Source organism: Apteryx rowi, unplaced genomic scaffold (genome assembly GCF_003343035.1).
Source record: "Apteryx rowi isolate R43461 unplaced genomic scaffold, aptRow1 scaffold_813, whole genome shotgun sequence".
Classification (NCBI taxonomy): Eukaryota; Metazoa; Chordata; class Aves; order Apterygiformes; family Apterygidae; genus Apteryx; species Apteryx rowi.
In genome coordinates, this window is record NW_020451109.1 from 167998 (window position 1) to 182766 (window position 14769).

The 14769-nt window shown below is 35.0% G+C and overlaps 1 protein-coding gene across 3 annotated transcripts in view; it reads right to left on the reverse strand.

Annotated features, from left to right (window-relative positions):
- The window catches only part of ANKRD28 (ankyrin repeat domain 28), an 88499-nt gene that overhangs the window by 19038 nt on the left and 54692 nt on the right, over positions 1-14769 (reverse strand). For all 3 annotated transcript variants that reach the window (XM_026089440.1, XM_026089442.1, XM_026089441.1), the window contains 7 exons: positions 12742-12805; positions 11420-11488; positions 9703-9843; positions 4048-4159; positions 3372-3398; positions 2419-2493; positions 903-1104 (listed from right to left, as the gene is read on the reverse strand). In XM_026089440.1, the coding sequence (XP_025945225.1) occupies positions 903-1104; positions 2419-2493; positions 3372-3398; positions 4048-4159; positions 9703-9843; positions 11420-11488; positions 12742-12805 (690 nt within the window). The remainder of the gene's footprint in view (positions 1-902; positions 1105-2418; positions 2494-3371; positions 3399-4047; positions 4160-9702; positions 9844-11419; positions 11489-12741; positions 12806-14769) is intronic.

Here is a 14769-nt window from a genome sequence, read left to right on the forward strand (position 1 = left end):
CGAGATCATGTTTCAAAGCAACTCCTGAAAGATAACCGATTGCTTGTTGGGGGGAGATATTCCTGACATACAGCTGCTGTATTCAGTCCACATTAGAATGGGGACACCTCACGCTTCTCTAGGTTGACAGAGATGCTAACGGAAGTTACAAGGAGCTAAAGCAAATATAATAATACAGGTTGTGCTCATGGCCAAAGTGGTTAGAATGACAGTGTTTTGTACAAAATGCTCTTTTTACTGTAATGTTCTTATAAAGATCACTACTACAGTGCCAATAATGCCAACGTAAATAAGCCTGCTTTCAAAATGCAAAAAAGAATATTGCATGAATGTTACACTTTCTTGAGAAAGGTAACTTTCCAGAAGTTTATAAAAATAATCTAGAAAAGGCAGAAAATATTGCAAAGGATTGCTATTATTTTGAAAACACTCAGTAGGGAGTCATTTAAATTCTTGGAAAAATGAAGTATAGTTTCCGTGTCTCTTCTCAAATTGACAGAACTCTCTCAGACTCCAGTCATTTTTAGTGCCAAGATAGGCAACACAATTCATGTATCCAAGTCTGGGACTACAATTTGGCCTGTGTGAAAGATGAGGAGAGGAACAGGAACATACCATTGGCACCTGTCAGCACAACCAGCCTAGCAATGAACGGACAAGGAGAATACACCCTTTTAGAGGACAGCATGCTGTAACACTCCTTGAATCAGAATAATTTATTGGGTGAATACAGGTTTCTACTACTTTAAGTGCTTTGTAACCATTCTCAGTATAGTATGCAACTTCAAAGACATCATCTGTTCCTAAATACCATTTCTTAGAACATTAATAATTAAGATTTCTAAGTGTGAAGATGATGCACTTCAAAAGCCAAAATTTTAGAGTTGAGCAGTAACACATACCTGCAGCATGTATTGGGGTTCTCTTTACAACATAATCTTTCACCAAGATTGATGCTCCCTGATTAATGAGTACGTCTACACATTCCACATGTCCCTTAAAGGCAGCAAGATCCAATGGTGTCCTTCCATTATTGTTCCTCACGTCAAGGTCCAGCAAGGACTGTACCAGCACTTCCAGAGCTTGATGGTGACCATGATAGGCCTGAGAGAATAAGAAAATCCTTCAGTTTTCCTGTCCTTCATATTTTTCCTCTGCTTACCAGGGTTGCATATATTAAACTGCAAATCTAGTATTTTTATTTTAGCCTGTTGAAGAGCTCCTGATGCAGCAGGTAAGCAGTTCCAAAATGGTTACAACAAATTGTAAAAACAACTTCAGCAGGAAGGTTTGTGCTTTCTCATTTTATCCTTTCAATCAGCAACTGATATTTCTGAAAATTATCTATCTATCTATATACACACACACACACACATATATAGTATAACTGCTAATATTTTGAATACTGAGTGTTTTGTTGCTTTATGTCAACAATTACTTCAAGTAGTTACTTCAACCTCAGATTACTTCCAAGTGAGGATCATATGAAACTTAACTAATTCCTATTAGTTTTTTTTACAGGATATTCAAAAAAAGTGCCTGTAAAATTTGTAAGTAAAAAATACAGTATAAATAGTTAAAAGTTAATGTAGTAGGCAAAATAGAAGAGACTTAGGGAATGAAACAGTAAGAGATCACACTGGACAAATAAGGATTAAAAAAAGCCTAGAAAACACACTGTAGGCACGTGTCAAGACAAAGCATCAAACTCAGTAATGAAAACACACATCTACAACTATGGTTTTATAATTTCCAAAATAAACTTGTTTAAGTTTCTACTCATGGATACATAACCTCTGCCCCAGACCAAAATTTCCAGGAACAGTCTCTTCTGCTTTCATTTACCAATATAAGAGATTACCTTTCCACTTTGGCCATATATAGCAATAATATAAGTTATGCATGAGACTTAGGCTACTTTCAGAAAATATATTGAGGTTTTTCAATTGCTAGAAGTCCAGGGAAGAGATTAGAGGAAAACTGCATATTCAGTTGTTTACTCTGTATTTCAATGCACATTTGTATAGACAGTTTCATCAGGTCCCCTCTAAAGTCTGTTCTCTTACAATTTGTGCAAATCTTTCTTAAAGTATTAAAGGCAATTTTTTTCATAAAAAATAATCATGATGGCAAAACATATCATTATTACATAGAGCACAAGACTTCCAAAAGTATCATTAATATACTCTAAGACAAATCTTTTAATTAGAAGCAAGATTCCAGATGAGGAGTGTTCAATTTCAGCCAACAGGTAAAATCACCTTGTATAACTCATTCATGAGCTATACATGGTATGTATTGTTATGGTGTAATTTATTGTTATTGACCTCTAAAAAAAAAGTCCAGAATGAATCAAAACTATGTCAACAACTGTTTGCAATTACATGATCTATCATCACTAAAGAATGAAATACTTACAGCTAAATGCAGTGGACTTATGGGTGCTCTGTTGTCTGAATCGTTCAGCATGTCAGTACCTGATGTTTCCATTAGCTTAGCAGAGATAGAAATTCCAATTGAGTGCAAAAAACCCTTCACTTTTGAAAAACACTCAGTAATAACTGCTATTATTTCCAGTATACACAGATTGAAAAATAAAGAAAGAAAATTAGAAAAAATAACACAGGTTTAAATTTTCCTTAGGAATTCTATAATTATTTCAATCTTTTAAAGAGTGAATTACAAAGACTGCAACCCCTCCCCACATTCATTTCCCAGAGTTGTTTAATTTTGCAGAACAATGCAATAATTAAATTAGAAGTTCATCTAAAGTATTTTTTTCCTGGAGCAGCCTTATCAAATAATATGGAAAAAATACATGCAAAGGGAATACAAGGACAGGTGAGAGGAAGAACAGCTGTAGGAAGAAAAAGACAACTAAGCATTTAGGTTAGGTGAAAAGTAAGCAATAAAACATATGAAAAGCCAGAAGGCAGGATTTCTCAGAACAGAAAAACATCTGCCAAAGAGGCACTCCCCAAAAGGCACAAGCATAACAAAATAGGGCTAAAATATCTGCGTGCATACACTTCCATTTGGTTTTCAGATGTGTTTAAAATTTTAATCTTGGGTCTTTTTCAAGACCGTATTTAACTTAGACAGTAGAATTGAAGCATTCAGAGTGTTTGAAGAACATCAAATACATAAGATCACTAAGTTTTCATGATCTCACATGGTCATACAAATGTTTTAGTCAACCGATGGTTTTAAAAAAAGATTATTTTCTATTTTAAAATCCTGAGCTGCAAGCATTAAATATCTATGCATTGAAGACATGGTTGAGTAAGTCTAAAAAATAAGCAGCAGTATTTTAAAATGACTTGTCCCCTTTGTTGTACAATACTTTACAGTGAGAAATCATACACACTTACAACATCGAGAGGCGTTTCACTTGCGATCTGCAATTAAAAACATTCAGAATTCAGATTTGAATATGCTTAAATATTAAATTATAATTTGTATAAAAATATTACATTGTAAAACACAGAGAAGACAAAATTATCAAATAACACACCCATTTTTGCACAGGGATTTATCAAAAACCACCCTGAGGCTTTATTATCTAAAATTCTGTTATATGGCCATCAGTTATTGCAACTATGTGAACTATTTTTAAAGATCTCCCCCCCTTACTTTACAGGTTTTCCCCATGTTTTTAAGCTGCTGCTCCAGAAGACATTTGTGAAATCTTTTAATACTCCTCAGTGGGATACCCATGATTATTATAGTTCAGCCATGAGGAATAAAGTTAGCAGGGTATTCTAGATTAAAAAACAAAACAAAAACTAATATCCCATATCCTCAGCAAGTGTTCTCTCTTCATCTCAGAATAAATTGTCTTTTTAAACCAGTAGCTACCATTTTAGCTCCCCATATTGCCCCTATTTTAAAGGTACCAAGTGCTCAAATATGTATCCTCACAAGGGCTGAAAAACACTATCAGCCTAGCTTACAGATGAAGAACAAAGGTGGAGGAATGCCATGGCCTCTGCATCATCCTCTCCAAGAGGAGTTGTTACAGCTTTCATCCATGATGCATCTTCTTACCAATTCAAGACATAAGCGATGACCATAAGCAGCAGAATAATGAACTGCATTGTATCCTTGTTTGTCTCGGATCCCAGGATTGGCATCATTTCTTAGCAAATATTCCAGGCACCTATTTTAAATTGACATATGACAACCATATACCTGAATGTTAAATTCCAGCTTTTCACTAAGTGATCAATTGTTACAATTCAATTGGAAAATGCAATACTGCAAACAGGAACACTGTTTTACTGTACAATACTGACTAGGGCTAGAGAACAGCTGACTCAGTAAACCAAGTGTTAAGTCAGTCACAAAGCTCTCTGAATTTGACTGAGTCCTACTGTACTAATACAGAAGGAAGTGGACCAGCAGCTGAGCTCTTCAGGACATGTAGCTCAATACGCAGTCACACCAAAGTACACATGCATACACTTCCACTGCCAGACACTGACGACATTGATGCATTTATATAATAAACACACTCATCATCTGTTGGCATACACACCATTCCTTACTCTTATCACATGAAATTAAGGCAGAGCATGATCAGCACAGTTTCAACCACAGACACTCAGGCAGGAGGATGAAAAAGGGAGTTTTAATGTCAGCTTCCCCAAAGACCTATCACTCATTTTCTCTTTTTAAGAGACTCCACATATGCACACTGAATGATTCCAACCAATCACCCTGCTTATTCATAATTTTGTGGTCCACCACTTAAACAACATTCTGCAGAGCTTAAAAATAGTGGGGATGAGAACTATGAAGAAACAGCCACTGGAGAACAAGGAGCTAAGTGGACCTAAACTGAACTACTGGAGACACCCCAATCTCAGCTTCAGAAGCTTCAGGGTAACAGGATAAAGACCTATGAGAAACAAACAGTCCCAGAATAATATCAGGTTATTGTTATTTTGTGCACTTATTCATAAGGAGATAGTAAGAACCTCCAAGCATCCATATGACAAAGTGCAACTGAGCAAAATCAAGACTGTACAGAGCCCTTTAAATTCTGAATTAACAGAGYAGGCAAGAAGGACAAACTTCAGGTTTCCTACTGACACCTGACAATGATTCTGGTACTAAATTTGTCTCAGTTTGCTCAAACAGTTAAGATTATGAATGTCTCCATGTCCTACTGTAAACAGAACCTTTAGGACCTGAGAAAAGGCACATGCCACCTTACCTGATGACAAAACCAAGAAAGGAGAAGCATTAAATTCATGATACAACCTGACTTGAGAACAGAACTTCTGATACTTCGTGAAAAGCAGATGAACTTCAGATGACTGGATCAGATCAGATCTCCCAGTCTAGGTTCAGCAAGCTGAATYTATTCCAAACCACTTGCTAGTGTCCTGAATGACTGGATCATTTGCTTCCAGCAGGAAAAGGGAGACCCAGTTGTCAACATCACACATTGTGATCAGATTGTCTGTTGTGATCTGGACACAGTATTTTTGAAGAGAAGGCCAGGAAGCTCTGCACGTGTTCTACACAGCTCTGAGCTCCAAAACACTGATATGAAACTGCTGGTCCTTTTACCCTGAGATGTCCAGGATTTCCACAAGAACTCTCTGCCTATGAAAGAATATCTGTTACAATACAGCAAAATGAAGAAGAAATGGGTGCGTCCATCTCACCATTAAGGGACCACCTGACCATTCAAGAAAGGACCACCAAGCAGCTAAGGAAATGTTTGTTCAGACTGGAGTGAGATTCATGGAGTAATCTACCATGATGCTGCATGCTGCTATGTCACTAAAAGCCAGGGAAGACTTCACTGAGGTAGCAGCTATACATTCAAATACAATCACATATCTTATGACTTGGAACATGCAATAGAAAGTCTTTCTGATGACTGAACTAGAGCTAAATGAAAACTGGGAGGTGAAAGTCTGAAGAGACCCAACCTCTGAATGGCAGCTTTATCAGACAAAAGTCCAGCTAGGGAAAATGACATTCCAATCCTTTTAAAATGGGTTGTTACGACTGTCATTCACTTAGGATTGTTGCTCCTGTGTAAAATCCAGACAGAAGAACCTTGCATTGATAATAGTCCAGGAACATCTTTAAGAGAAGCTACTTTATATGGAATGCATACTTTATGTGATAGTTGCAAAGATTAATTCTGTAGGTCAATAAATATGAACACATGCAGAGATGATTATCACTAGTCACCATCCTGAGTTTGACTTGCAGATGAAGTCATTTGGTTTTCTGAAACACATATCTCTTTCCTTTTTGGGATTATGAAATACTTCTGCTTTATCAGTTAAAAGAAATGCTTGTGAAGCCAAAGAATATATTCTCTTGTCAGACCCAGCTCAGAATCTTTGTTCCTTAGTAGAGTTTAGATAAAGGTCTCGCAGATTGCCATGACAAGTAGAGGCAAAGGGGCCAGGTGGATACATGAAAAATATTTGTTTTTTAGTTTAGTTGTTTTTAGCTCCCATTTACCTTATAGGAAATTGTTTGGTAGAAAGTCAAAAGAACTTTAGACAGTATTTGTAGTTGTGTGAGATAGCCATGCTGAGACACCATGCTGTGTAAATTCTAGCAAAGGAGTCATCTCCTGAAAGAAGATAGTTTGTAAAGAAGATTTCAAGGATGGGCCCAGAGTCAGCATATAGAACAGCACAAGTGCAAGATCATCATCTGAATAAGGACCCAGTACCAGCTGTGATGAGATGGAAACTCATTTTGACCACCAGACTAGTACAGCTATAGTGGGTCAAGGGCCTAATAACCTCATGTACAGTGACAGTGATTAGCTGAAGCAGAGACCTGACATTTGCTTTTCCATCCCACTTGCTGACTGTCCTCTACTGCCCCTGAGAGAGGCAGGAGAGTATTCTCATTATACTGAGACACTAACATGCATTAAAAAAAAAGTCTGTAAATCTAATACAGTCCTTACTGAAGGCACATGGCTGGAAAGTCACCTTTCCTTTGTGAAAGTTGGAATCTTCAGTGGAGATTAAGTGAAAGGTTGAAAGCAACAATCCTGGTGGCTGAAGCCAGAAAGGGCAAAAARCTGCAAGAAAAACTGCATCAACAACAGAGTCTCTGATTACAAAGCACTCTGTCTCACTACAACGTTGAGAAGAACAGGGCAGTGGGGATGTCAAGGTGTGCTCCCACTTTCATAGTTTTGTGCCCAGGACAAAGGAGGAAAGGACTTAAGCACATCCTCTACAGCTAGTCAAAGGGTAAAAATTCTCCTTTGTTAAACAATAATGTATGTAACTTTATAATAAATTAAAACATCTAATAAAAAGATATGCTTTATATGTAACTATATTTTAAAGTAACTAGTTTGGTTTTCCTAGTAAACAAATGTCTGGATTTGCATTAGTGACAACACTGGTTACATGTTTTTATTCGAATTGAAACAGGATGAAATTTCTGCAAATCCAAAGACAAGTCAATCTGTCCCATCTATTGAGAATTACTGTCCATGCACATTTTATTTGGCCAACCATCTAACTTTTTTAATTTTAAACAATGATTTTGCCTTAACACTCATGACTCATTAATAACTGTGTTAAATACCATTGTCATTAGCTATCTTGATTTGTATATCTTTAAATCTGTGTGCTCACAGATAACGTAATATACTGAATACTCTGCAGGAAGCAAAGCCTGCGAAAAATTGAGTACTGGCTCTTTTCCATGTGAAGCTGATCATTATTTTTACTGCTTCTTTTCATCCAGGAAGGAGACTGAATTTGCATCTTTTGAATGCTTAACTGTCCTCAATAGCCCTCTTTAAAAGGAGATAAATCAGAATTTTTGAAAGCCCGAAAAAGTTAAATTTATTTCCTATTCACTGGCTTATGGTCTGTTATATAATTCTAATACGGAACGAGCACTTTTTACCCCCCTCTAACATGCTATTCTAGTTTTTTATTCTGTGATCATCTTTCTTCATTTAATATTGCCAAAATAAGGCTTACCAGTGTATTTTCCAGCATCAGAGGCACTTGTTGAAGATACCAAACAAACATTTCCAAAAAGGAGCAAACAGGAACTTAATTTTATGAAAAACATCCTTGTCCCTAAAATCTGTCTTTAAAGATGTTTGAACAAACATGAAAAAACACAAATATCCTTAGAATTCCTACATAGATCACATATTGACATTTTTTCCAAGGCTTTATATTCCAACTCAGTAATCATTTTTAGCTTCATTCTTATGTTGAATATGAGCTGAGTAGTACTGGTTTTCCAGCTGTTATTAATCATCTTGCTGCATCAATATAAAAAGCTTCTCCTTGGGCCATTCTGCTTTGCAGCCTGCGTTCACAGAGCCAATTGTTAATCTGGACAGCAGCATTGCACGGATTCTAGAGACAAGTCTTTGAGCTATCTCCCAAAGCTCTGCAATATTGCCGCCATAATTCATGCTCATGCCTTTTATAAGACAGATGGCAAAACAATGTCATCTGAAGAACCATTATAGTTTTGAGGTTTTCACAGCAACTGTGACACTAAAATTAATCCCAGATCAACTTGTAAGAGGGCAATTAAAGTAAAATTATCTCAAATTTCAGCAGGAAGTGAATGCATATGTAACAAGTAGCAGACAATTTTGTTTTGAAGATCACTTTTACAGAAAAAGATGCATGTACTTCAACTATTAGTTAAATGGCTATGAAAGTATTCTTTATTTACACTTCCTACTGCTACCTCAACCTTTGAAAGGTGCTGCATTAAAAATAACATGACACAGCACTAAAAAGCTCACTCTTTTCTAATGAAAACGTCACCGAATGCACGTAAGGCTGCTCACCAGCCTGCTTTGACCTCTGTTTGCGTGCATGCAGGTGCAAGTGGTTCTCTTAAGTTTCCTCAATATAAACAATATCTGAAGTTTAATTAACCTCACCAATTTTGTTCTATCTATACAATCTTTGCATGTAGACATTTTAGTCATTAATAACTATGTTAAATGCAACTATTAAGTTACAAAATACACACAAAAGACATGAATTTATGGAAGTTTCTGGACACATTTCATTAACAGAAAAGTGACTACTTCAAACATTTGCACTAACAAGGAGAAGCATTGTAATGCTAAATATGAAAGGTTTAATCAAACTCCAAATGGATAAAACATCTCATATTTAAATAAGTCTAGTTCATTTCTACCCTTTTGTTGGCCTACTGTAACCCMCCAACTAGACTTAGAACAGATTTCTGACAAACTACACAAATTTTGGGGCAACATTAAGAACCTTCCACAAAACACATACTGTCTGCCCTTCATCAGAATCTGATCTTACAGCAAAATTACCCTCATGATTGCAACTGTTAGAAAGTTACATAATATCCCAAGACACAGATGATATTTATTCAACCATTGTGCAGTATGCRGGATTAAAAACTCTTTTCACAATGAATTCCTGAATTAAGACGTCTGCATTAAAAGGCATAACCAAAAAATACAATGCATCTCACTATCATTCATTTCTCTCAGGAAAATCTGTTACACAAAACATTTTATATACAATGAACAATCCACAGTCAAATGTAATCTTTAAAAAATACATATAATATGTAGATTTGCATTTTATATATAGGCAAATCTGAAGGCAGAATGTACATAAAATTCAGAGCTCAAAGGTTTCTAAGAATTAACAATTTTGTACGAAGCATGCCACTTACTTTCCATCTGTGTCTGATGCAGCTGCATAGTGCAGAGGTGTACAACCCCTCTCATCAAGGTCATTCACACTAGCTCCAGATCCCACAAGGGCAAACAGGCACTGATAATTACAATTGGCAGCAGCATAATGGAGTGGAGTTCTTTAGTACACATTTAAATAAAAAGTACAATGGTAAATAACAGAAAATGCAAAATAAAGTGACATTTTAAAACCGTACTTACACTTATTTGACAAGTATTTGCGGTGAAGAATGTATAAACACAATATTTAAAATATTTAAGATGATTTTCTAGGGGTCATTTAATAATGCAAAACAACATCTGGGGGATGAAKCTACCAGCCAATATACACACATACTTTGTGCTATGGGAAGTTTTATACAAATTTTCTTGTGTAAACATACAGAGGAAAATACAGTTTACACTAGAAACATTGTTTTTAGCTATTCAAATAATTTCGATCCACTCTGAAAAATATGAACAAATCTAATACCTGTTAGCTAAAAAAATATATTGCAACTAATCAAGGTAAAAACAAAATACAACAGTTAACAAGTAAATGTTTTACTACAGGCATCAGCATTTTATCAAGTTCAGAATGAAGAAGCATACTTTTCTTTCTATTATACTAGCATACCATAAGCATCGTCAGAGAATTTTTTTTTTTTTTTAAACACATTTACTTTGTTTTCTTACAACAGAACGATGAAATATTGATACTGATGAATTAGCTCAGAGGAAATTTATTCCAGCTTGAAATACATAAACAATTTTCAAAATAAACCAGTTTGGATAAAATTTCAAAAGCACTAAGATGACTCAGAATTCCTTTTTTTTGTTGTTTTAAAAGATAGATTATTTTTACAAATATCTCAATGTAGAAGAAGCAGTCAGGCATTTCTAAATGCCCTACCTCTTCCCTCTCCCTTATTTTTTTTGATTTCTCTCTCATTTTTAGCTATTTTAATCATTTTCTTTCCTCCAAAGTAACTTCTCTATAGAACAAAAATACAAAAGAAAAAACTGTCAATGGGAAAATTTGAAGAGAAAAGAATGGAAGTGGAACTTAAAGCAAGATAAAACTTATATCCATAACATTCTCTTCAAGTCCTACTGCTGCCACTCACATCAAGGAAAATCATATTTTCCGGGATGTGAAATTTTGCACGAGTACTGATCATGCCTTCCAAACTTAAATACTCTGATACTAAAAATAGAAATTACTGTCATTCCAAAAGAGTTCAACAGGAAGGGATGGATGTAATAAGAGGAAAAAGGTGAAGCTTTTTTTTTTTTTTTTAAACAAGTGTATTTTTATAAAAAGCCTCAGAAATAGCAATAGATTTGTAGCTTTGACTGGTAGGTTATTTGGAAGACATTGCTAATGACCTTGTATGAGAACAGTTTAAACTTGTTAGATCTAGGTTATAAGCAGAAAAGACTTTAAAAAGTTATTAGAGTATGTAGCAATCATTAGAAACAAGACTAAAACCTACTTAGCAAAAGACAATAAATAAAATATGTTTTTACCTTTTGATAACATATGCTTCAGCATAGAGATGCTACAGCCAACTAAGAATTTATTAGGGACATCATCTCTAAAAACATACATACTGGAATATACGGACTTGTTCACATAGCATCAATATGCTATATAATACATTATGTAGTATTTTAACAGCCCTTAACAAAACACAAATCAAGAGCAAGTCTTACCTCCCAAATCTGTCCTTTTTGTTGAAGTCTGCACCAGTATTGAGCAGAAGGTTTAGGCATTCCAAATTCCTATGAAGTTAATGCAACATGGCTCATGATTGCATGTTATATTTCTTTCATACTGGCCTTTCCAAACATCAGAACTGCTATATGTATACATYTCATATGGTATTTTTATCAAACCAAACTATCATAGGAAAATGTCAATAAATATATTTTACATATAAAAATCCATATAAAAACAGATTTCAGAATTGCAGGAGCAAAACAGTAAAGAACAGATTATTTCAAGTCTACATACAGAATGGCTAGCAAATGGCATGCATAAAGCTCAACAACGTTAATCTAGTTTAACAGAATTTTCAATTAAAAAAAGTCAAAACTGCATGCCACAAGATTTTTTGCTACTAGGATTCTGGCCCAGAAGCAAGGTTTAATGTGTATCATTTAAGGCGAAACAAATGTTGCCATGTAAATATTTTACTTTTTAATGTAATTCATTTTCAGTGTAACAGATCATTGTAATAGATGTAAAATACTGTTTATTATTTAAACAAAATCTTAATAACTTTCCTAACCTGAAAGTGAGTGAAGGAATATGTAGCAAACTATGAATTTTTATATAAAAAGACAAAAATATTTTAAGCTTAAGCATTTGTAACAAGAATGTATCTATCAAGTGTCTTTTGACTTAGAATGACCACTTCGAGTATTACTTAAATAAATTTGAAACTGAAAAATGAAAAGATCAGTATCATGGAGATCTTGTGCCCCACAAATTGTATCATGAGCACTATTACCCAATTTTTCCAGGCAATTTTGAGTAGCCACTACAAAAATTGATATGGATTACAACTCAAGGGATGAGCAAGTAGTGTTGACCACTTTATCCATCTAAACTCTAGAATTTAATTATGACATTTTAGTTAGTCTGATCTTTTGTTTAGGGGTACGGTAGAAACATTTTCCAAAGCTGTTATTCTCCGCCTCATGTCCCACAGTGATCCTGCAAGGACATGCCATATTTGAATCCAGTAAACTCTAAAAATTATAGAATCATCCATGGGAAATTAAAATACTGTATTTTCATAATTATTTAAGCTGAATACTTAATTTTGCCTTTTTTCCCCCCCTCTCTACTTTTTTTTTCTTTCTTTTACATAGAATCCATCTTGAAATTATGTTCATGTTTATATAAATTCCAAGGGGAGAGGGAAGGAGAACCACAGAGAGGGAATTAAAAACAAAAAACAAAAAAACCCAGTAATGATCAGCAATTGCAAAAAAAGAACACTAACAATAAAAGCATGAATGCTACATACCCTCCAGCTGCAGCTGCGTGAAGACAAGTCCTGCCAAAGTCATCTGGTGTGTCTATGTCAAAACCTAGAAACCAAGTATTTCCCAGAATCATTATGTAACTCAGCCTTTCACAAAAAGTGCTCTCAGGCAAACTTAACAGTTACTTGTAAGAAAGCACTGAAGAACTGATAACCGATTTCACTTGAAACAAATGCTTGCTATCTGTAGTATTTTGGAAAACAGATATTCAATCAAAACCGAAAGGGATAAGGCAAAACATGATTAGTAGCACTAAGACAAAAGGCTATTTTTGATGGTTCTTCCTTATCCTATTTACCTGAAAATATTTTGATATAATTAAGCATTGAATATAAAATACATGAAAGCAATAGAACAATGTAAGAATAAGCCAGAATTATTCACTTTAACATTCAGTATTCAGCAGAGCTGTTTTATTTTATTTTTTTAAATAAAGAGAGGGATGACAGCATTACTAAATCTAGAAGCCACTGAAATTTCATCCTTCACTTCAGCTCTCTAGTCCCAGGCAAAGAACTTTAAGCTGGAACGAAGGCTGTAAACAGCAGTTACTTAAAAGGGAACCCTTTAGAGAATATCATTGATTTTCCAAAAAAATTTGTAAACTATTAAAATTTAAATTTGAGATCATAAATATTGAAGCCAAAGACTTGAGAGTATCTAGATCCATAGTTAAGGTTACCATAGAAGCCTTAACTTTGCTCTGACATTCCTGCTAAAAAGACCGTCCTTAAAACCWTACACTAATACCTAAGTAACTGAAAACTAATTAATAGTCTAACCAGTCAACCTTACCTTTGTTTATAAAGGATAGATATCTAAAGAAAATGAAGTTGTATTTGCAGTAAAGTAAAGCCTATGCAATCAAATGAAAAACTCTTTCTCAGCCAAATTGTCACACACATTCAGGACAATTCTCCCTCCCCTCTTCCAAACTGAGGGAATTTCTTATATATTTTTATACCAGTTAGCATACACACATGTTCCCACTCACTGCTCCCTGAATGGTTCTAAACCTGGTGCGCTGCAACAGGAAGTTTATAATGGCCATACCTGAATTATAAGACACAATGTAGCAAGTTAAATGTTTAAAAAACAAAACAAGGATACGAATCCTCTCCTCTGGGAATTTTAGCTACAGAAAAGTGACAAGACTGACTCCTATTCTAACTTCCCCCATAAAACTTAGCATGAGTTAGAGCAACTGGAACGGCTTTCATCTTAAGAAAAACTTAGCACATACTGAGTTCATGCTCCTTGTGAAATGTTTTAAGTAAATAAAACTTCTTCCCCGACACCATTCCATGCCCTTGCCTACAAATTCTTTTGGGTCAAGAAAGCATTCGACCCAGTTCTCCAAGTTTGGCAACATGATCACCAAGCCAGTCACCGAGTCAGTAAACACAAGAAGGGACAGGATGGTTCCATAACAAAACAACCAATGCAATAAATAAACTATGTGGCTTTTAAATTTCATTGTATTCAAATACGAGAGGGAAAACACTTAGCAACAGCACAAAATTAATCTGTTGAACTCAGTGGATATTTACAGGTGTGACAGAAGCCAAAAACTCTGAAAAGTTCAAAGGGATCAACCACCATATAAATAATGAAAGCATTAAGATGCACTAGCCCATAAGAAGGGGCTTAGAAAAACCGTTATGCCTTAAGGCATAAGTAAAATTTTTAAGGTTAGAAACTTCTGAAAAAAGGATTATTCCATTTTTATTCTACAAAGTTTCCCTTGTGCTCTCCCTAAGTTTTGTAAGATCACTCTTAAAGTGAATACAGGATTAGACAGATTACTAGACAGAACCCTGTCAGCAAGTAAAGTAATAACTTAACCTCTATCTATGTAGAGGAACAAATCGAACAATGAAAACAAGGTGCAGTTTGGGTTACTTAATTAATTAACAATAAAGCACAAATGCAACACTTCTTAACGTAGCAGTGCACAGAGTCTGCAGAGCTATTAGGCTGAACACTACAGAAACAGACCAATCTGTACT